At 48.1% G+C, this 22214-nt stretch overlaps 1 protein-coding gene across 4 annotated transcripts in view; it reads right to left on the reverse strand.

The window, feature by feature from the left end:
• The window catches only part of arap2 (ArfGAP with RhoGAP domain, ankyrin repeat and PH domain 2), a 604005-nt gene that overhangs the window by 225846 nt on the left and 355945 nt on the right, over nucleotides 1-22214 (reverse strand). For all 4 annotated transcript variants that reach the window (XM_072496549.1, XM_072496548.1, XM_072496547.1 and 1 more), the window contains one exon: nucleotides 17788-17932. In XM_072496549.1, coding sequence (XP_072352650.1) covers nucleotides 17788-17932 — 145 coding nt within the window. The remainder of the gene's footprint in view (nucleotides 1-17787; nucleotides 17933-22214) is intronic.

Raw genomic sequence — 22214 nt, forward strand, 5'->3', positions numbered from 1 at the left:
TTGTCTGTGTGGAGTTTGCACATTCTCCCCGTGTCTGCGCAGGTCTCACCCCCACAACCCAAAGCTGTGCAGGGTAAGTGGCTTGGCCACTCGAAATTGTCTCTTAATTGGAAAAAAAAAGAATTGGGTGTCATAATATGGGCCCAGCTGCTCATGGGTCACACATTCAGGACCACGCTGCCGTCCATTCACGTCCCAGACTTCGACCACGTTCCGGCCCTTCAGCGGATGCAACAGTCCCGTGCACAACACAAGGTGGCGCATGACGCTCGGGCGACTGATCTCCCTGCTCTGACGCCAGATGACAATGTCCGCATCCATCTTTCGGAGGGTGGCTGGTCTGCAACTGCTGTGGTTCTTCGGCAGGTGTCTCCCTGCTCGTTCCTGGTTCGTCTGCCAGATGGTTCCATTCTCTGCCGCAATCGGCGTGGCCTTCGTCTCGTTCCACGCTCGCCACGTGATCCTCCACCGGTGCCACGCCCTCCTGTTGTCCCCAACCTGGACTATGTGGAGATTCCGAATACTCTGCATCCTCCTCACTCTGCCATGGCCCAGCCCATTCCTCAGCCGGTGGCTCCTGACCCACCCTTGAGGCGGTCAACCAGAATTCGTCGCCCACCTCAGAGACTTGACTTATGAGGTTTACAATGTTGGACTCTGTCATCTGTTCGGTTATCCTGTTTCATCCTTCCAGTAGTTTGTATATAATGTTCATTTCGCTGTTGGTGTGACACCCTATTTCTCTGCACCAGGCACCTTCCCATGTAAATAGATTAGCCTCATGTACATAGTCATGTAAATAACAGGCACACACATAGTCAGGTACATTCACTACATGATATTCATTGTCACGCAGGCAGTTGTTCTTTATATAAAAGGGGGGATGTTATAATATACACCAGTATATTATGGTGCAGACACACACACTCACACTGATGGACATGCAGTGGGACCAATCAGCATACACAACACCACAGCCAATCACCAGTGAGAGCACACGCACTATAAAGACAGGGGACAGGAGAGTTCCCGCTCATTCTAGTAGCAGCCAGCTCGGAACTCAGAGCTCACAGCCTGCAACACAGACATTCACCATGTGCTGAGTGCATCACCTGGTTAGGACTAGGCAAGGGTCAACAGTTAAAGCTGGTATTGCATTTACCCACAGTTCAAGTATGTTAATATAGTTAACCTTATAATAAAATAGAGTTGCACCACTTCCAGTGTTGGTGACCTGTTTGTGATCCAGAACACCCAACACATCATTGGGCACATTAAATTTATTTTAAAAAAGTAAAAGCAAAAACCTGCCCGAGTGAATTAATCAATCGATGTTGGTCGAAATATTCAGTAAATTCAGAAACTCTCACCTTATATTATTAACGCATGTTTTTTTTGAAAAGACACTACATACTCAAAAGATGAATGCAAAATTCAACACAATATTCCGGGAATTAATTCCCTTGATTAAACTGCACTACCATCGATTCTACTAATAAGCAGAGATGGAGAACACAAATTAATCTCTGCTTTTGGAGCGCAATTCTCATTTTAAAATAATCTATTCATATTTTACTTGCTAAAAGTGGTTATGTTATCAGGGTACAGTATTGAACAGTATTACTTTATTTTTTTGAATCCACTGTAATAAGCTGTCAGTGTCCAAGGAGAAAAGGCTGCTCGGTATCCAAAACTGCAGTTATATTAGAGAGATGCTTTCTATAAATAATTAAATATATGGATAAGAAGCTTGCTACTTGATTACCCATCTTTTTCACCAAACAGATGTTAAAAGCAGTGGCAACACATCATTATACAAGAATATATATTATTGCAAATCTCTCTGTTAACAACAGAAGCAATATTGAGTTAACATGGAGTTTAACTCTGAATTAAATGATGGAAACGGCTGCTCTGCTTGACATAAATCAATCAAATCAACAAGGGTTTTGATTCTACACTTAAGTAGTTGGCTAAATAAATAGTCAATATCAAAACATTTTTTTTCAAGCTTTGGACTTGGGTTATTTTCATTACCACACTTTGGGCGGGATTTATTGCGCAACCCACCACGTGTTTGTCAGCAGAGGAGGCAGCCCACCAGTGGGATTTTCTGGTCCTGCCATTGTCAACAGGATTTCCTGTTGACTGCACCCCTTGACGATGAGACACCCGTGCACCGTCGGTGGGACCGGAATATCCCGCCGCCGTGAATAACCGGTAACTCCCCGCCCTCTGTCTCTCACAATTAGGTAGGTTTCCCTGGGCTCTCTTTCATGTTTCTGAAGCAAAGCGCATGAGTGAGACAATTAATCTTTTGACTTCTGCTTCTTCCCTCTGATGTACCCTTTTTCTCCAGATGACCCAGCGGACACCAGAACTTGGGACAGAATTTTACAGCACCCAGAGAGGTGCCATTCAGCTCATTGACCATGGGTTAACTCTCGGAAAGAAATTTCCACTTAGATGCCCTTTAAAATGTTTATTTTTAAAAAATATCAATCCCATTCGTTGCCTAACAACTCTCTGCATTAAAATTAATACCCCTAATCTATTCCGCCATTCCTTGATTGATATCCTACCATTCAGTACCCATTGGAAATAGATTTACTTCAGTTTACTTTAGGAGACCCTTTCAACACGTCCAGCATTTCTTTCCATTTAAGGTTTTCTGCTGCAATAGAAAGAGTACTAGTTTCACTCTTACTTTCACAACTGAAGCTTCTCATTCCTGGCTTCAACTTGTGAACCTCTTCCGCATCCTTTGCATGCTATCAGCATCCTTCTTAAAAACTGGGTTATGCCGGTGGCGGCTATGAAGGAGTAAGTCGCACATTTGGTGGCTCCCGCTCTGGTCGGACTTTTGGACCTTTTCCCCCGATGTTCGGCAGGGATGGTGGGAAAAATATTTTACAAGTTCAGTCTGTCGGGGGCCTTGATCCTCCTCGGTGATCGCCTCAGTCCTGGTGGTGATGTGGCACCTGAGACTCCGGGAGCGTGTTGTCCTCGTCTTCATCACCCCTGAGTGGAACCAGTGGGAGGACGGATCATCCTTGGGCGGGGCTGCGGTGAGGTTCGCTGGGGAGAGGGTGAGTGGCGCAAGGGTGAATGAGGCAACCAGAGGGGAGGGTGGGGGGGGGGGGGTGTGTAGGGTCAGGGGCCATGGTTGGGGATCCAGCAGGTGCCAGGTCCCGGAGGGAGACTGTGTCCTGGCGCCTGTCAGGGTGCGCCATGTAGGTGTATTGCGGGTTCGCGTGTAGGAGGTGGGCCCTTTCGACCAAAGGGTCCGACTTATGGGTCCGCACATGCTTGCGAAGGAGGACAGGTCTGGGAACTGTCAGCCATATTGGGAGCAAGATCCTGGAGGTGGACTTCCTGGGGTTCATGGGGGGTTTCTTTAGTCGCGGTGCAGAGGAGTGATCGGATGGAGTGGAGCGTATCGGGGAGGACCTCCTGCCAGCGGGAGACCGGGAGATCTTTAGACCGAAGGGCCAGCAGGACAGCCTTCCAGACCGTCCCATTCTCCCTCTCCACCTACCCGTTTCCGCGGGGGTTGTAGCTGGTCGTCCTGCTCGAGGCAATGCCCTTGCTGAGCAGGAACTGACGCATCTCTTCGCTCATACAGGAGGATCCCCGATCGCTGTGGACGTAGGTGGGGAAACCGAACAGAGTGAAGATACTGTGGAGGGCTTTAATGACCATGGCAGAAGTCATATCGGGGCATGGGATAGCGAACCAGGAGTACTCATCGACCATGTTCAAGAAGTATGTGTTGCGGTCGGTGGAGGGGAGGGGCCCTTTGAAGTCCATGCTGAGGTGCTCAAAGGGGCGGGAGGCCTTCACCAGGTGCGCTCGATCTGGCCGGTAGAAGTGCAGCTTGCACTCTGCGCAGATCTGGCAGCCTCTGGTGACAGTCCTGACCTCTTCAATGGAGTAGGGCAGGTTGCGGGCCTTGACGAAATGTAAGAACCTGGTGAACCCCGGATAGCAGAGGCCATCGTGGAGAGCCCGGAGTCGGTCCACTTGAGCGCTGGCACATGTACCGCGGGATAGGGCGTCAGGGGCTTCGTTGAGCTTTCCGGGGCGATACAAAATCTTGTAATTATAGGTGGAGAGCTCGATCCTCCACCTCAAGATCTTATCGTTTTTGATCTTGCCCCACTGTGTATTATTCAACATGAAGGCAACCGACCGTTGGTCAGTGAGGAGAGTGAACCTCCTGCCGGCCAGGTAATGCCTCCAATGCTGCACAGCTTCCACAATGGCTTGGGCCTCCTTTTCGACAGAGGAGTGCCGAATTTCGGAGGCATGGAGGGTGCGGGAAAAGGCCACAGGCCTGCCCGCCTGGTTGAGGGTGGTGGCCAGAGCTACGTCCGATGCATCGCTCTCTTCCTGGAAGGGGAGGGACTCGTCGGCCGCGTGCATTGTGGCCTTGGCGATGTCTGCCTTGATGCGGTTGAAGGCCTGGTGGGCCTCAGCCGTCAGGGGAAAATCTGTGGACTGAATGAGTGGGTGGGCTTTGTCCACATAGTTAGGGACCCACTGGGCATAGTAGGAGAAAAACCCCAGGCATCGTTTCAGGGCCTTGGGGCACTGGGGGAGAGGGGGTTCCAGGAGGGGGCGCATGCGGTCGGGGTCGGGCCCTAGGACTCCATTTTCCACGACATAGCCAAGGATGGCTAAACGGTTGGTGCGGAACATGCATTTCTCCTTATTGTACGTGAGATTAAGGAGCTTGGCAGTCTGGAGAAATTTTAGGAGGTTAGCGTCATGGTCCTGCTGATCGTTGCCGCAGATGGTGACGTTGCCTAGGTACGGGAAGGTGGCCCGCAGTCCGTACCGGTCAACCATTCGGTCCATCTCACGTTGGAAGACCGAGACCCCATTGGTGACGCTGAAGGGAACCCTAAGGAAGTGATTGAGGTGGCCATCTGCTTCGAATGCAGTGTATTGGCGGTCCTTCGGGCGGATGGGGAGCTGGTGGTAGGCGGACTTCAGGTCCACTGGGCAAAAGACCCGATACTGTGCAATCTGATTGACCATGTAAGATATGCGTGGGAGGGGGGTACGCGTCGAGCTGCGTGTACCGATTGATGGTCTGACTGTAGTCAATGACCATCCTGTGCTTCTCCCCAGTCTTTACTACAACCACTCGGGCTCTCCAGGGTCTGTTGCTGGCCTCAATGATGCCTTCCCGCAGAAGCCGTTGGACCTCTGACCTGATGAAGGTCCTGTCCTGGGCACTGTACCATCTGCTCCTGGTGGCGACAGGTTTGCAATCCGGGGTGAGGTTCGCAAACAAGGAAGGCGGATCGACCTTAAGGGTCGTGAGGCCGCATACAGGGGTCCGCCGAATTTTAAGGTTAAGCTTTGGAGGTGGCACTGGAAGTCCAGGCTGAGTAACAGGGCAGCGCAGAGGTGGGGGAGGACGTAGAGCCGGAAGTTGCTAAACTCTACGCCTTGGACTGTGAGGGTCGCGATGTAGTACCCTGGACTTTCACGGAATGGGATCCGGAGGCCAGGGAGATTTTCTGGGTCATAGGGTGGAGCAGCGTCTTACCGTCTTGGGGTGGATGAAGCTCTCTGTGCTCCCGGAGTCAAAAAGGCAGGACGTCTTGTGCCCATCGATTTTCACCGTTGTCGTTGCGGTCGCGAGGTTGCGGGGCTGGGACTGGTCCAGGGTGATCGAGGCGATCTGCGGCAGATGCTGGGGGGCCCCGAGCTGGTCAGCAGTGGTGGAGGTAGCGGCAGGTGATGAGCGGCCAGACGAGCTTCCAGGCGAGCAGGGGTCCTGAGGTGCCGTCCAAAATGGCGCCGATATGGCGGCGCCCACGGGGCGCACATAGCGGGCGGCATTTAATATGACGTCGCCCACGGGCCGCACATGACCTGCGGGGAAGAAGATGGCGGCGCCCATGGGCCGCACGTGGCTTGCGAGGAGGAAAATGGCGGCGCCCCTGGATAGCACGTGGGGGGGGGGGGGGTTGTAGGAACGCTGGACCTAGAAACAGCGACGACCGACCGGGCCTGGCATACAGAAACAAAGTGTTCCTTCTTTCCGCATCCGTTGCAGGTCGCGCCCCTTGCCGGGCAGCGCTGCCTGTGGTGTTTGTTCTGCCTGCAAAAATAGCATTTGGGGCCCCCACGGTTGGCTGGCTGCCGCACGGCACAGGCTTGCGGTGAGCTGGAGACGGCAGCTGGTGGGGCTGTGCGGTCAGGGGCGTACGACTGGACGTTACGGGATGCCACTGTTAACGAGTTCGCGAGCTGCCTGGTTCACGCAAGATCAAGCATACCCCCTTCCAATAGGGGCTGGCGGACGTACGCAGACCTCATGCCCGTAACGAAGGTGTCTCGGATTAAAAGTTGTATGTGCTGGACTGCCAAACTGCCTAGCAGTGACAGATCCTCCCCAGGATGTGCAGGGCACGCAAGAAACCGTCCAGAGATTCACCGGGGAGTTGCTGTCTCGTGGACAGGAGGTGCCTGGCATATAGTTGATTGACTGGCCAAACGTAATGTCCCTTCAGGAGTTCCATTGCTTCAGAGTAAGTGGGCGCATCCCGGATGAGGGGAAAAATGTCAGGGCTCACCCGTGAATAAAGGACTTGGAGCTTCTGCGTGTCCGAGGGTTCCTCAGCGGATGTTCGGAGATAGCTTTTGAAGCAGGCTAGCCAGTGGTCAAAAGCAGACGTAGCGTTGGCTGCTTGAGGGCTCAGCTGCAGCCGATCAGGCTTGATGCGAAGATCCATCGTTTAAAAAAATTTTGCTCAATAAATTGATGCACTATCAATTACCACAAAGACGGGAGTAGTGGAATAATGGAGGCTTTATTGAACAAAGATGTTGTGCCTCCTGTAGCTGCTACCAGGATGGCTGCAGGACCGACGAGCACACACATTTATACGCCACCTACTGGGCGGAGCCAGCAGGCAGGGATTTACCCATGTACCTCTAGTATATGTGTCTTACCGTAATACATATAATACAGCTAGTGGTGACTACCACAGATACATTCTATAACATGCCCTTTGCGAACTGTGGCTGGGACATTCTGTTTGACACAATCCGACAGTCTTTGGGAAGTGCGGCCTAAATAACCTAGCATCACATTGGCACTGAACGCTGGCAACCAATTTAAAACTAACAGTTGAACTCGCAATCTGGCGCATGTGCGTGTGCTAGAAGCTACATTTATTAACACTCACGGCCCTGTTCTTTTCAGAATTAAAGAACATGCACACACATTCTGCCTGGTTCAGCTAAACAAAATAAGTGACAGCCATTTGCTGATTCATTCTCCAGAGCAATGCCTCGACCAATCAGTGCCAAGCTGCCCATTTTAAATTTCAAACAATGCTTGGCAGTTATCCGTCAATCACCATCAATTGGTGCATTCTCCATGGCAATGCCTGTACCAATCCGAGTTCTCTTGTCAACCAATTCTGGCTACGGGCCAAGTGCTGGAAAATGGGATTAGAGTGGATAGATGCTTGAGAGCCGGTGTGGACATGATGGGTTGATGGGCCTCTTTCCATTCTGTAAAAGCTCTTTCACTCTTCTCATACAGTATAAATTGTTGTTTTCCTCTTGTACTACTATTCTTGTGAAGTGTCCTGATAAATGGAAGACGAAAACCTTCGACTTGTCTCTTTTTTTCAGCAAATGGGAATAGGAACAGGAATAGGCCATTTGGTCCTTCAAGCATGCTCCCCCATTCAAAGAGATCATGGCTGCTCAGATGGCAGCCTTGACTCTATTTTCTTGCCTGCCTCCTTAATCCTCGACTCCCTTGCAGTTGAAAATTTTGGCCAACTAAGCCTTGAATATATTTAATAATTCAGTCTGTGGGAAGAGACTGTGACTCTAATGACTCTGGGAGATGAAATTCCTCCTCATTTCCATCTTAAATAGGAGGCCTCTCGCTTTAGCCCCAGCAATAGATTCACCACAAAGGCAAAAATCCTCTCATCATCTATCTAGTCAAGCCCCCTCAGAATATTTTATATTTCAATAACGTCACCTCTTATTCTTCGAAAATCCAATGTGAATTGGCCTAACCTGCTCAACCTTTTCTCATAATTTCACTCTTACAACCTTCTCTGAACGGCCTCCTGCAAACATATCCTTCCTTAAATAAGGAGACCCAAACTGTATGCAGTATATAGGTGCGGTCTCCCCAGCTGTACAGTTGTAGAAATACTGCCCTACTTTTATATTCCATCTCCCTTGCAACAGGTCAACATTCGATCCATCTTCCGAACTATTAATTACACCTGCAAGTTAACTTTTTGTGATTCACGTAACAGGACAACCAGATTCCTGAGTACCGCAGTATTCTTTCCATTTAAATATTTTGCCTTTTTATTCCTCCAACCAAAATGGACAACTTTACAATTTCCCACATTACACTCCATCTGCCAAATCACTTGCCCGTCACCTAACCGATCTAAATCACTTTGCCGACTCAAATTTGGCTATGATGCACTCCCTTCATTCAAGTCATTAATATAGATCATCGTTGAAGCCCCAGCACAGATCTCTGTAGCACCCCACAAGTTTGCCAGAAAACCGCCTTCACAAAATTATATTTCACATGACATTTGACTGTCCAAAGGCTATATTTGAGTCCACAACACCAGCACTAATGCCTACCCAAATGGCTGCCAGTATTTGCTTTACAAAACAATTACCACCAGTCCTCCATTTTCTTGAGGGAAGCACAAAATGTATAAATATTCTTGCTGATGTGCAAAAAAGACAATCAGAAGACAACTTAACAATTGAAACACATCATATAGCATCTGTTTACTTCTTAATTCTTGCGTAATATGTCCTGTTATGCGTAGTTCTACAAAGCACTAGTAACATTGCTGTGATAATGGAAATACATGAAGATGTGAAGGTTAGAACAAATGGATACTGAATGATCTGGGACTAATGCCAAAGTGCTGTCGTCTAAATTGCTGAATGTACATTTGGCCAGGAACTGGTGCAATTTACAGAATGATCAACCATATCTGAATATTTTATCAAAGCTTTCAATAATTAAGACACTATTCGATTACAAAAATACTTGAGTTTTCAGGGTTGTCACTTGAACTTACTGAACAGTATTATGGCCTCAGGATAATGCTGACTTGAACAAGTGCAAGAGCACTGACCTTCAGAATCAGAAGCTTATTACCTAGATTCGTTTCAGTACATAAAAGGTGCATGTAAAGTTTTGATATTTCCTTAATCTCCTCTGAGAATTAGTCAGAGGAAAATTAATATACAACCCTGTGCACTGGTACTGAATAATCAGGACAGAAGCTGCCTTTAATGGCATTGCGTGAACCAGACTGCTCGAAAGAAGATAATTTCTTAAAAAAGCAGTATATTGTCAATCGTAATCAATACAAAATCTGATGTACAATTCATTGCTCTACACCATTTTTATAATCTACAGTGCATGGTCTGAAAAAATGTCAATTCAACAAATAAAGAAACCACAACTAATCATTTTTTAAAAATTGCTTGGGCCAAAATGACCATGCCGAGTAAAAATAGATCTTGTATGGCAGTACGGTAGCACAAAACAAATGGAAGATAAACTTACGAGGGCGACCTGCAAATAAAGGCAGAACAATTCATAGAATCCCTAGAGTGCAGGAGGCCATTCGGCCCATCGCATCTGCATCAACCCTCTGAATGAGCATCCTATTTAATCCCACCTAATCTACACATTTTTGGACACTAAGGGGCAATTTTTTTTTTTTTTAAAAGAGTGACCAATCTGCCTAACCTGCACATCTTTGCACTCTGGGAGGAAACCAGAGCACCCGGAGGAAACTCACTCAGACAAACAGTCAAATTCATTCAAAGAATTGCAGGCTATTTCACCTGAACACCACAGATGGAGTTTTATCTCATCCTCCCTATTGTCAGAGAGCCTCCTAGTAGCAGGTGGGGAAACCATTTTTCTGTCAGTCATTTTAAAAGAATGCATTTTTATTGAATTTTTATCATTTTATACAAATCACAACCCTAATAACAGCAACGCAAAAACAAAAAGACACCCCCAACACACTAGTAGCTAATAGTGACCAGCTCCTTAAAGTGGTGTATGAACGGCCACCATCCACGATAGAACCCATCGATTGACCACTTCACCGTGAACTTGACTTTCTCAAGGTAGAAGAACTTCATCAAATCACTCAGCCATGCTGCAGCGCTAGGCAATGTCACCTGCCTCCAACTCAACACAATCTGCCTCCTAGCCAACAAAGAGGCGCCCAACCCCATCCTTAACTCCGGCTGTCTTACACCCCAAATACAACCACCAACAGGCTCGGCTCTAGATCCATATGCAGGAGAGCCAATATGGTGCTAAATAAAGACCCCCACCATCTTAGGGAAGGACCAGGACAAGTGTGTACTCTCGAGCACCACTCACGCCTACCTTTGACACCATCAAAAAATCCACTCATTCTGGCTTTGGTGAGGTGTGCCCGAAATACCACCTTTAGCTGAATCAAGTTTAGCTTTGCACTAAATGACATTGCATTCACCTTTTGAAGGGCCTCACTCCACACCGCTTCATCCAAAGTGGGTCCCAGCTCCCTTTCCCACATGGCCTTCACTTATTCCACCAAAACCGGCACTTCTTCCATGATCTATCCATATAACCCGAAGTGCTGCCCTCCTCCGACCCAACACAGGAGAGTATCATATCCATCAAGGTAGATGGCGGTGCCTCTGGGAATGTCAGAAAAGCCTGTTGAGCAAAACTCCGCACCTGAAAATACCTGAATGCGTCTGATCCCCCAAGCCCCGATTTCTCCTTCAACTCTTCCCATCTGGCAAACCGCTCCTCCAGAAAGAAATCCCTCACCCTCTCCAACCCTTTGCTCCACCTGCCAAATGTGGCATCCAATTTTGCTGGCTCAAACAAATGTTCCGACAGTTAGGGATCCACCTTGACACTGTCCACAACTTAAAATGCTGATGGAGTTCCGCCATTTTGTTAACCTGGAGACAAGATTCCAACCTCAATGCCAAGACCATGACCAAAACATTTCACATCCACATGAAGTAAAGGAATTAGGCAGTACGACACTCTGTAGGGTCCTCGTCCTTCTTCAGAAGGAGGGAGAGGGTGGCCTGCCCCAGCATCTCTGGGAGACATCCGCCCTGAAGAGCCATTAAACATTCCCAGCACCAATGGAGCCAGCTGATCTGCAAATTTCTTATAGAATTCTACCGGGAGCCGATCTGTTCCCGGCGCCTTCCCCATCTGCAACTTTCTCAAGGCCCAGCGGACCTCCTCCAAACCCATCAAGGCCTCCAATTCTTCCCACAAATTCTCCCCCACCTGAGGAAACTCCAATAGAGTCCCTCATAAAAGGCCCAAAACACTTCATTGACCTTATTTTCCTTAGCACCTTCACCATCCCCGAAGGGACTAGTGATCTAGGCCTGGAGCGATTCAACTTTGGATCCAAAACACAACTAAAATCTCCTTATAAAATCAGTTGGCATGTACCTAATTCCGGAATAGCATTCAACAACCAGCTCATAAACATGACAGTGCAGAGACACACACACCTCGGTGGGCGCTAGTGGTGGTCAGGCTACTGGGGCGCATTCTGGTGCACCACACAGTTGCAGATGCACATCAGGTGGAGGCAGGAATGCCCAGGTGAGACAGCAGTGGGAGGTCTTCTGGATCCCAGGACCCAGCTAGGTCCCAGTTAGATGCTGAGACTCAGAACCAGGTTTACCCGGATCCGATGCAGTCGATATGGTGCGGTCGCGATAATCAGGGGGGGGATGTCAGCGACATGCCAGCAGGTACATAGCCGATTGGAGGAGTCCCAGAGGCCATGGGCACAGTAGATAATGCCAGCAATGCATCACTGCAAGTGTGGTGACCGCAGTGGAGAGACTGATGCACAACGCCGGCAGCATGAGTGGAAGTGTCCAAGGTGTGGTGATGTTGCATAGTTGCTGGGAGGGTGGTACAGGGAATGGGTGGGGGTGGGGGGATGGGTGGGGTGGAAGGGGGTATTGGCAAGGGGGATTGGGGGGGGGGGGAAGGAGGCAGGGGGAAGGGGTCAATAACCGATGAGGCCACGCAGGCGAGGATGAAGGCTCTCTGGCCCACTGGGCTTACTGGATGCTTGCCGCAGCTGCCTGTCCTCCACCCTCCAGTTGGTCTGGCAGATCCTCAAACTCCTCCTCGGAGGTGGCCTAATGTTCCCCCACCTCCAGCACATCACTCCGCTGGTATGTCAGGTTGTGGAGGGCACAGCAGACCACCACAAAGCAGGAGGCCCGCTGGGAGGTGTACTTCAGTGTGCCACCAGATCAGTCGATGCATCAGAACTGCATGAGTCCAATGCACCGCTCAATGACAGCTCGGCTGGCTGAATGGTCCTCTGGTCCTCATTGTATCAGATCTCCGCATGAGTCACCAGCCTCTGTACTGGCGTCATTAGCCAGCTCCTCAGTGGGTACCCCTTATCCCCCAAGAGCCAAGCAGCCATCATGTTCCTCGAAGATGTCAGGGATCTTCAAGTGTCCCAGGATGTTGCTGTCATGCACACTCCCTGGGAAGCCTGCACACATGTGCATGATCTTCATGTGGTGGTTGCACGCGAGCTGGACGTTCAGGGAGTGGAACCCTTTCCTGTTAATGTAGGGCACCACCTGACAGCCCAGTGTGTGCAAGGCGACATGTGTGCCGTCTATGACCTCCTGGACCTGGGGCATCTTGGCAATGGCAGAGACTCCTGCTGCTCAGGCACCTTGTTGGACCTGGTTCATGCCAAAGTTTACATAGTTTGTTGTCTGGGCAAATGAGGCACCCGTGACCTCACAGATGCAGTTGTGAGATGTAGCTTGTGAGATGCCACACAAGTCCCGCTCGAGCCCTGGAATGTTCCTGAGGTGTAAAAGTTAAGGGCTGCGGTGACCTTGATGCCCGATGGGAGCGGGCATCGTCCACCTCCATGTGGTGCCAACTCTGCAAGGACATGGCATAAGCGTCGCACAGTCCCTTGTGAGGCATGTACATCATGTGTTCGAAAGACCAGTGATGCCTGTACACCCTAGGTCGTCATCGGCCTCCTCCTCTGGGTTCCTCCCTGGCCTGATGGGCGGCCGGATTTCTCAGGGTGTGGGGTGGGGTCCTGTCCGTACGAGGGATATGGCGCTCGACTCATCGAATGACAGTTCCAACGTGCCATAGCAAATAAAAACACCGACCTCCTCAGAAGACAAACACGGGACACAATTGACCGAGTACCCTTCATCGTCCAGTATTTCCCCGGAGCGGAGAAACTATGACATCTTCTTCGCAGTCTTCAACACGTCATCGATGAAGATGAACATCTTGCCAAGGTCATCCCCACAGCCCCACTACTTGCCTTCAAACAACCGCGCAACCTCAAACAGGCCATTGTTTGCAGCAACTACCCAGCCTTCAGAACAGCGACCACAACACCACACAACACTGCCATGGCAATCTCTGCAAGATGTGCCAGATCATCGACATGGGTACCATCATTATACATGTGAACACTACCCACCAGATACGTGGTACATACTCGTGCGACTCGGCCAACGTTGTCTACCTCATACGCTGCAGGGAAGGATGTCCCGAGGCATAGTACATTGGCGAGACCATGCAGATGCTGCGACAACGGATGAATGGTCATCGCATGACAATCGCCAGGCAGGAACATTCCCTTCCAGTCGGGGAACACTTCAGCAGTCAAGGGCATTCAGGTTCTGATCTTCGGGTAAGCGTTCTCCAAGGCGGCCTTCAGGCTGTGCGACAATGTAGAATCACCAAGCAGAAACCTATAGCCAAGTTCCACACACATGTGTACGGCCTCAACCGGGACCTTGGATTCATGTCGCATAACATTCAATCCCCACCATCTGACCTGGGCTTGCAAAATCCTACCAACTGTCCTGGCTTGACACAATTCACACCTCTTTAACCTGTGATTATCCCTCTCTCTAGTTGCTCCGTCTGGACCTGTAGACTTAATTACCTGCAAAGACTCACACTCAAAGTATCGTCTTGCATCATTGACTTTGTCTATATATATGTATGTTTCTGGAACCCACCTCTTTATTCAGCTGAGGAAGGAGCTGTGCTCCGAAAGCTAGTGATTCGAAACAAACCTGTTGGACATTAACCTGGTGTTGTAAGCCTGCTTCCTGTAATGATGATCAGAGCTAAATCTTTTATCTCTTTGTGCCACTAGTTTATCTATCTTATCATAAATGTTTCATTCATTTATATAAACGGCATTTCCTTTATTTTTTCTACTGCTATTATTTGCATGGACCTTATTTTCTGATATACTATTACATTTCAACCTGCTGTCTCATTCTGTCTCACCGTCCTTGTTTTTACACAAATCGCTACACAGTTCTCTTGTCCTGACTTTGCCCTCTTGATTTCGAAATCTTACTTCACCTGAACTCTCCCTTGCTTTTAGTTTAAAGCCCTAGACACAGTCCAATGCAACAGGACACTGATCCCAGCCAGGTTTAAGTGTAGCCCATTCTAATGAAATAGCTCCATCTTCCCAGGTCTGGTACAAATGCCCAGGAATCGTAATCCCTACTTTCCTCACACTCTCTGAGCCACACATTTAATTCTCTGATCTGCTCGAGTTATGGTAATTGACCCATGGCTCAGGAATCAATCTAGAGATTATCACGTTTGAGGTTCAACATTTTAACTTGGACCCTAGCTCCTGCTGCAACAAGTTAGATAAAGGCTGGCCGAAGTGTGAACTGATTGATTCTCCCACTGCCTGCTTCCTGGCCCTGCCACACATTGAGAGGAATTTTAACCTCCAAGAACCATGGGCTGGATTCTCCGTCGGCCAGATTTTCGCTTCACCAGCAGCGCAATCGCGCCCGCGGATTTCCCGGCGGCGTGGGGGTGACCATATTGGGAAACCCTATTGGCCGGCTGCTGGGATGAAGGGTGCCTGCCGCGCTACGTGTTTGCAGTGGGTGAAGGGGTGTAAAATTGTTTTTTTTTTTAATGGGGCAGAACCCTATTCCAGTTTTAAAACCAGTGAAAAACCTACTCTCCAAACTTGGAGATTTCTGAATTAGATGTGGGCAGCTCATTATTGGTGCAACTGGTGCCCTTGCAGAAAGCTGCCACATGTATGATGGGCTAAATGGGCTCCTTCTGTGCTGTCACTATTCTATGATTCCTCAAGACCTCTCAGCAAAAATTCATATCTCATTCTACTGATAGAGGTATTAATACAGGTGGACAAAAACATGGTCAAAATGCCAGTTTACAAGAGGCATCTATCTTCAAGGAGGAAAGAGGCCGAAAGGCAGACCGGTTTAGGGATGGAATTCCAGAAAAAAAGAAAAAGTGGAGTTCAAAATATTTCAAGGTGGCCTTCACTGTGATGCTGGTTTGTAATTGAAAATCAATCTGATATACAGACAAGCATGCGTAACAAGTTCACACACTGACTCTATTAACTGCAAACACGGTCTTGTGAGATATCACCACTTTTTTATAGAGAATCAATCCCTCAAATATTGATTGAATTTTAAAAATAACAGGCTGCCAGTAATCTTGTTAAGATTTAAATGCATTGATACACCCTCGATGTCGTACCATCTCCAGGAGTTGCACAAAAGTTGTTTTGCAGCAAAGGAAAGCCTATTTTCTCTTGTTCCTGCATAGATGACAGATTTATACACTACAATTAATGTACATAATACTGGAGGTTCTGTTATAATTTGGTGGCAAGCTATTGGGCTAGACTTTCACTCTCATTGTCCAGGTGGTATTTTTACGTGGTTCTTTGAAACTTGGGTGGATTAAAGGTCGGGGGATCCACTCTGATACATTCTCGCTCAGGCACTGAAGACAAAAATCAACCCATGGTTTCTACCGAGGCAACATTGGAAAGATTGTGAATGAAGCAGAACGAAGGGTAAAATTTGCTTTGTTAGTATTTCTGCGTTCAATATTATATTACTATCCTGCTGCCAAACAACATTACCTAAAAGTTGAATGTAACGAGATAGATACAGAATTACCAGAGATCCTTTGTTTTCCTTTAGTATGTGAAATTAAATCAGCTTCCATTAAATTTGATTCTTCCCTCAGATTGGAGGAATTTTAAATACATAACTGAAACACACTCTACCTATTCAATTACCACCTTCCAAGGGTGTTGGGCTTTCATTTTATATGAGATATCACTGAGAATTCAATTCTTTTTTGGCATCTTACAAAAGATTCATTAAGTGCCTGTAACAGAAGAATTTCTCCCACCTACTCCCACTTCAAATTAAAGCAATTTAGTGGCCAATTTTCATCAAACTTTATACTCGGATTTCAATAAAATCTATCATCGATGAACTCTCCAGTCTCCATGGCATTACCACATCCACCACCAGCCAACTTGGCCCTTTCGAGGGGGTTGTCAATTAATGATGGGCTGTTTCATACTTAAAACTAGTGCACCTTTCATCATCTCTCTCATTGTTATTCTCAAATGTTCTAATTCAGGGAGAATTCAATGAAACAAAAACTGAAAATACTGGACAATCTCAGCAGAGAAGGGAGCTATCGTGACTCTTTGGCAAAGCTTCTTTTCTCCACAGATACTGTCAGACCTACTGAGATTGTACAGCATTGTGTGTTTTTGTTTCAGATTCCAGCATCCACAGTAATGTGCTTTAATCTTAGAATTTGATGAAACCCTTATTCATAGAATTTACGATGCTCCTGAAAAGCTGTGTGGCTCATCGCGACTGCTAGATGCCAGGAGATTCCACTTTGGGGATTTACCCAGCTCGCCATGCCTAGCGAGATCTAACACGATCTTGCGAGATATTGAGATGCGAATCCTGCCCATTGTGGGCATGGTCACTTTCTGACAAATTGGCATATTAGAGTGAGATATCTCGTCTCACTCTAATATGCATTCCCGAGATCTACCCAAGGCGTGGGATCTAACCCCCTCACCTTGGAATCTCGGGCAAGTGCGTTCAATACTGATCTCCACTAATGGTGACCAATGGCACTTGTGGGCATCTCCCAAGGGATTGGAGGGCCCCAGGTGCTTGCCTTCTGGGCAGGGCAATACCCTGGCACAGCTCGTGCCATCTGGGCACCCTGACAGTGCCACCTGGGTACCGGCCTGGCACTGCCAAGGTGCCCGGGTGGCACCGCCAGCTGAAAGGAGCACATCCAGGGCACTATGCTGGCACTACCAAAAAGCAAGCAATATTTGCAGGGTGGTGATCGGGTCGAAGTATGCCCTGCGTAGGTGTGGGGGACAGGGACCTCCTTATAGTGAGTTGGGGGGGGAATGTGGTTTGGTGGTCACATCAGGGGCTCGAGCGATTGGGACGTCATTTAAAAATTCCAGCGAGCAAAGCTCCTCAGTGCAGAAAATGGGGCTAAGTGCGGCATCGTCAGGAAGTCCCCCGCAGTGGTATGGTGAAGCTGAGGCCACAATCCGATCAGCCATGATCTTACAGAAAGGTGAATCAGATTCAGGGGTCAAATGGGCCACATCTGCTCCTAATTTTTGCGTTCTTGTGAAATAGAAAACCTTTAAATGGCCAGAGTGAAAGGTAACAGACCGGGGAGAGAAAACCCTCATGCAAATGAGCAAATCTGTTTTTTCTTAAAGTATTAGATCCAACAGAATTGAGCCATAAGAATGAATTCTATGTGGATCTAAACCCCTATGTTGCAACAAAGGGGTGGAATTCAAATTTCTTACTCACCCAGCACCCCACGTAAAATCAGACTTGGCCACTCCTAAGCAGACCACTTCACTGATATCAATCCTCCCATTCGGCGTGGCTGATTTGTCACTTTCATAGTAACTGAGAAATCCACCTTCCAGGGTACACCATCGCTTGTGGAATTCTGCGGACAAGAAACACAAGCTCATCAAAATCTGAATACTGATCATGACCACTTCCCTCCGAGCAGACCTGCCCAGAGATTTACAATCCATTCAAAATAACCAAAGATTGTTGACAGCAGTCAGACCTATGGTGGCTGTCCTGGTACCATGCTGACAGGAGCAATTACTTTTGTCACAACACCCCTCAACATAAGTAGTCAGTAAAGTTCCCACCTAAGAACTGCAGTAACACGGTCAACAGCATCCTTCCACCTGCAAAACGTGATGTGTACTTAGCAAACAGGCTTTACCTGCAGATACGGCCAGAGAATTGCCGGGTCCGTGGCTGCGCATGCGCACGGCGGCGGCCTGCAGCGTGCAACATGGCATGAGCCGGGCGCAGTCCCGGCCTGCCAAATACTGTCCCCCAGTAACCTTCCTCGCCAACCCCACTCAGTGCCCCCAGCCCCTGCCAAAGCCCCCCCGGCCCGCAGAACGCCACCCCCCCCCCCCCCCCCGGCTCCACTCTCCCCCACCCCAACTGTGGCGGCGCTGAACTCAGTCCATGGCCGCCACGCGGGGTCTACAGGAAACAAATAGCATTAGTGACCCACGCTGTCAGGAACTCGGCCCATCGGGGGCAGAGCATCGGGGAGGGCTTCAGGTGACGTCTTGAGACCGTCCATATGGCGTGCGGCGTACTCCCCGAGTAAGCCACTTTTTAGGGGACAGAGCATCGCAAAAGTGGCGTCGCCCCCGATTTTGGCGCCAGCGGGGATTCTCCGGCCAATCGCCAAATGCGATTTTGGCGTCCGGAGAATCCTATCCACTGTCTATCAGCCAGTCTGCTTTTTTTCCTGGTGAACCTGTTCCCCTCAACCACCAGTACCAAAATCAAAAGCACAATGGTGCTGAAGCTGGAAATCTCAACTAAGCGTAAAGAATGCTAGAAACAGACTGCAGATCTGGCATCATCAGTGGAGAGGGAAAAGCGGGATGTAGTCAGTCAAGTCTTACACATCACGCCGGCAGGCGGATTCAACCTTGGCTCTTGACAATCGGGTCACCGTTTTTAACAGTGCCACAATCTCAAAAAGATAATAATGGAATAAACGAACCCTCCACCCATGGAAACCCCCTGCCACAGACCTGGAACCCCCAGCACCTTCCCCTGCAACCCCACTCCCTAGCACTGTCAGGGTAGTGCCAGGGCATGATCCTCTCCCCTCTGGCACCCCTGGTGAGTTCGGTTTCCAGGTTCCCCTTTGTCAAGACCTGTTGTAAGCACAGCCAAAATGACATCACACTGGCGGGGAATAGGATAGAGCGGGTGGACCCACAAAGTGACCGTTCATGGCAGGAACCTGATCACTTTATTGGCGACGAGGAGGACAATCAAATGGGGAAATGCTGCTAGCATGAAAGTTGTTTTGGGATTCCTCCTTGATTCTCTGCCCATGCCTGCTGAAAACGGGGTGGAAATTCCCCCCTCCACCCCCCGCCAAACAACATTCCAGATCAGTGGCATCTCATACTACCAAAAACAGATTATTCAGTTGCTCAACTTATTTCTGCTTGCGTGATCCTATTTGATCACTACGGTCTGCCTATAAAACAATAATGACTATACTTCAAAAGTAATGAATTAGCTGGGAAGAACTTTGAGAGATGTCACAATGAATGTAAATTCTTTCAATAAAAGTAACTGATATTCATGTGTTGAATAATATACAATACATACAATTTTTCTCGTGGTAGAGAATGGGTTTCAGCTGCATTGTACAGAAATCACCAAGTCTGAAACCTGCTGAGAGTAGTTTGTGCATGAAATGTAATCTGCTGGTTTATTGATGCTGCTGGTAATGGTTGTGCTATATTACTAACATTTAGGTATTTATAAGGATAAATTCTGATATTTAAGAACTACATCATTAGCCATGATAAGTGTACAATTTGGTTCACACAGAGATTTTCATTGCTTTGTACCAAAATTGCCAATTATGAATTGCAACAAATAATCAACTAAAGAGGATGTAGAGGAAAAAGAAACAACAGGGCCTCAAACTCATGCAGTGCTACATTTCTGATCTAAGCTTCAGTCTAAACCCCTTCAACATTTGGGCTATACCTCATGCAAGATATTCATTATGTGCTAAAGTCCACTTTGAAGACATATGTTCTCAGAATTTATAATGATATTGCAGTTTGCCCAAAAGCTCACTGGTTGACATTTTATGCAAGATATTAAAATAGTGATGGTTGGCATCCTGGATAACCTGGCCTGATATCCAGTACTTGGATGTTATAATCTGCATGTGAGTACATATATTCTAATAAAGCAGTGGTGGTACAGTACCAATATACCCATAGTACCTCAGGGTAGTGTCCTAGATCCAATCATCTTCAGCTGCTACATCATTACCTACTTTCCATCAAAAGGTCAGAAGTAGGGATGGTAGTGGTGCAGTGGTTAGCACTGGGAGTGCAGCGCTGAGGATCCGGGTTCGAATCCCGGCCCTGGTTCACTGTCTGTGTGGAGTTTGCACATTCTCCCTGTGTCTGCATGGGTTTCACCCCCACAACCCAAAGATGTGTTGGTTAGGTGGATTGGTCATGCTAAATTGCCCCTTAATTGGAAAAACGAAAAATAATTGGCTACTCTAAATTCTTTTTAAAATAAGTGGGATGTTCACTGATGATTGCACAAATGTTCAGCCCCATTCATGACTTCAAACACTGAAGCAGCCTGTGTCCATGTGCAGCAAGACCTGGATACACTTGGGCATGGACTGATAAGTGGCAAGTAACATTCATACCACACCAGTGCTAGGCAATGACCATCTCCAACAAGAGAGAATTTAACATTGCTCTTGACATTCAATGACATTTCCATCACTGAATGCCCCACATTCAACATCCTGGGGTCTGCCATTGGCCTGAAACTGAACTGGACTAGCCATATAAATACTGAGGGTACAACTGCAGGTCAGAGACTCAGAATTCAGTGGAGTATCCCAACCCGCCAAAGCCTGACCACCATCTAAAAGGCACAATTCAGGAATGTGATGGAATACTCTCCACCTGCATGTATGAGTGCAACACCACCAACACACAAAAGGCTTGACACCATCCAGGATTCTGTGATTCTGACAAAGCAACCCACTTGATTGGCATCCCATCCATCAACTTAAAGATTCACTCCCTCTACCACGGATGAATAGTGGCAGCAGAGTGTATCATCTGCAGGATGCATTGCAGCAATGAACCAAGGCTCCTTTGACAGCACCTTCCAAACCTGCAATCTCTACCACCTAAAACTAGAAGGGCAGCAGATTCATGGCGACACCACCACCTGCAAGATCCCCATCCTAATTTAAAACTATATCATTGTCTCTTCAATGTCAGAGTGAAACGTTTGGAACTCCCTTCTTAACAGCACTGTGGGTGTACCAGATGGACTGCAGCAGCTCAGGAGGGCTGATTCAAGTGCAATTAGAGATGGGCCCTTGTTCCTATCCACAAACTTTCTATGACATCTTGCACTGGAATTTTGATGCATCTCCTTCTCCAGGGTTTTTGGGGCCTGTGAATGAACAGGAAGTAATTGTGTCGCCTTACTAATACTGAAGACACATCAGTGCATAACTATAAGTTTAAACCAGAAGATATCAGTTCAACTATGTAGTTCAATGTCTGACCTGGTACTGAAAGAAAAACAAAGAGAAGAGATGAAAGATAGGAATTAAGAGGGACAAGACGTCAAAGAGAAAAGTAACAAAAATATTTTATTGTTTAAATTTCCAACAATAATTAAAATTTGAAGATGGACGCAGAAAAGGCCTTCGACCGGGTGGAGTGGAGCTATTTGTGGGAGGTATTAGGGCAGTTCGGGTTTGGGCGGGGCTTCATTGATTGGGTTTGGTTGTTGTACCAGGCACCGGTAGCGAGTGTACGAACGAATCGGCTGACGTCGGGCTATTTCAAACGGCACCGAGGGACAAGGCAAGGATGTCCCCTCTTCTCGCTGCTGTTTGCTTTGGCCATAGAGCCACTGGTGATGGCGCTGAGAGGATCAAGGGACAGGGGTTGGTCCGGAGGAGATAGAACACAGGGTCTCGCTACACGCTGACGACCTGCTCCTGTACATTTCCGACCCGTTAGGGGGGATGGGGGAGATTATGCAGATCTTAGGGGAATTTGGCCGGTTTTCGGGGTACAAATTCAATATGGGGAAAAGTGAGATATTTACGATCCAGGCTAGGGGGCAGGAGAGTAGACTGGGAGAGCTGCCGTTCAGAGTGG

The sequence above is a fragment of the Scyliorhinus torazame genome, chromosome 3, assembly GCF_047496885.1.
Source record: "Scyliorhinus torazame isolate Kashiwa2021f chromosome 3, sScyTor2.1, whole genome shotgun sequence".
Taxonomy (NCBI): Eukaryota; Metazoa; Chordata; class Chondrichthyes; order Carcharhiniformes; family Scyliorhinidae; genus Scyliorhinus; species Scyliorhinus torazame.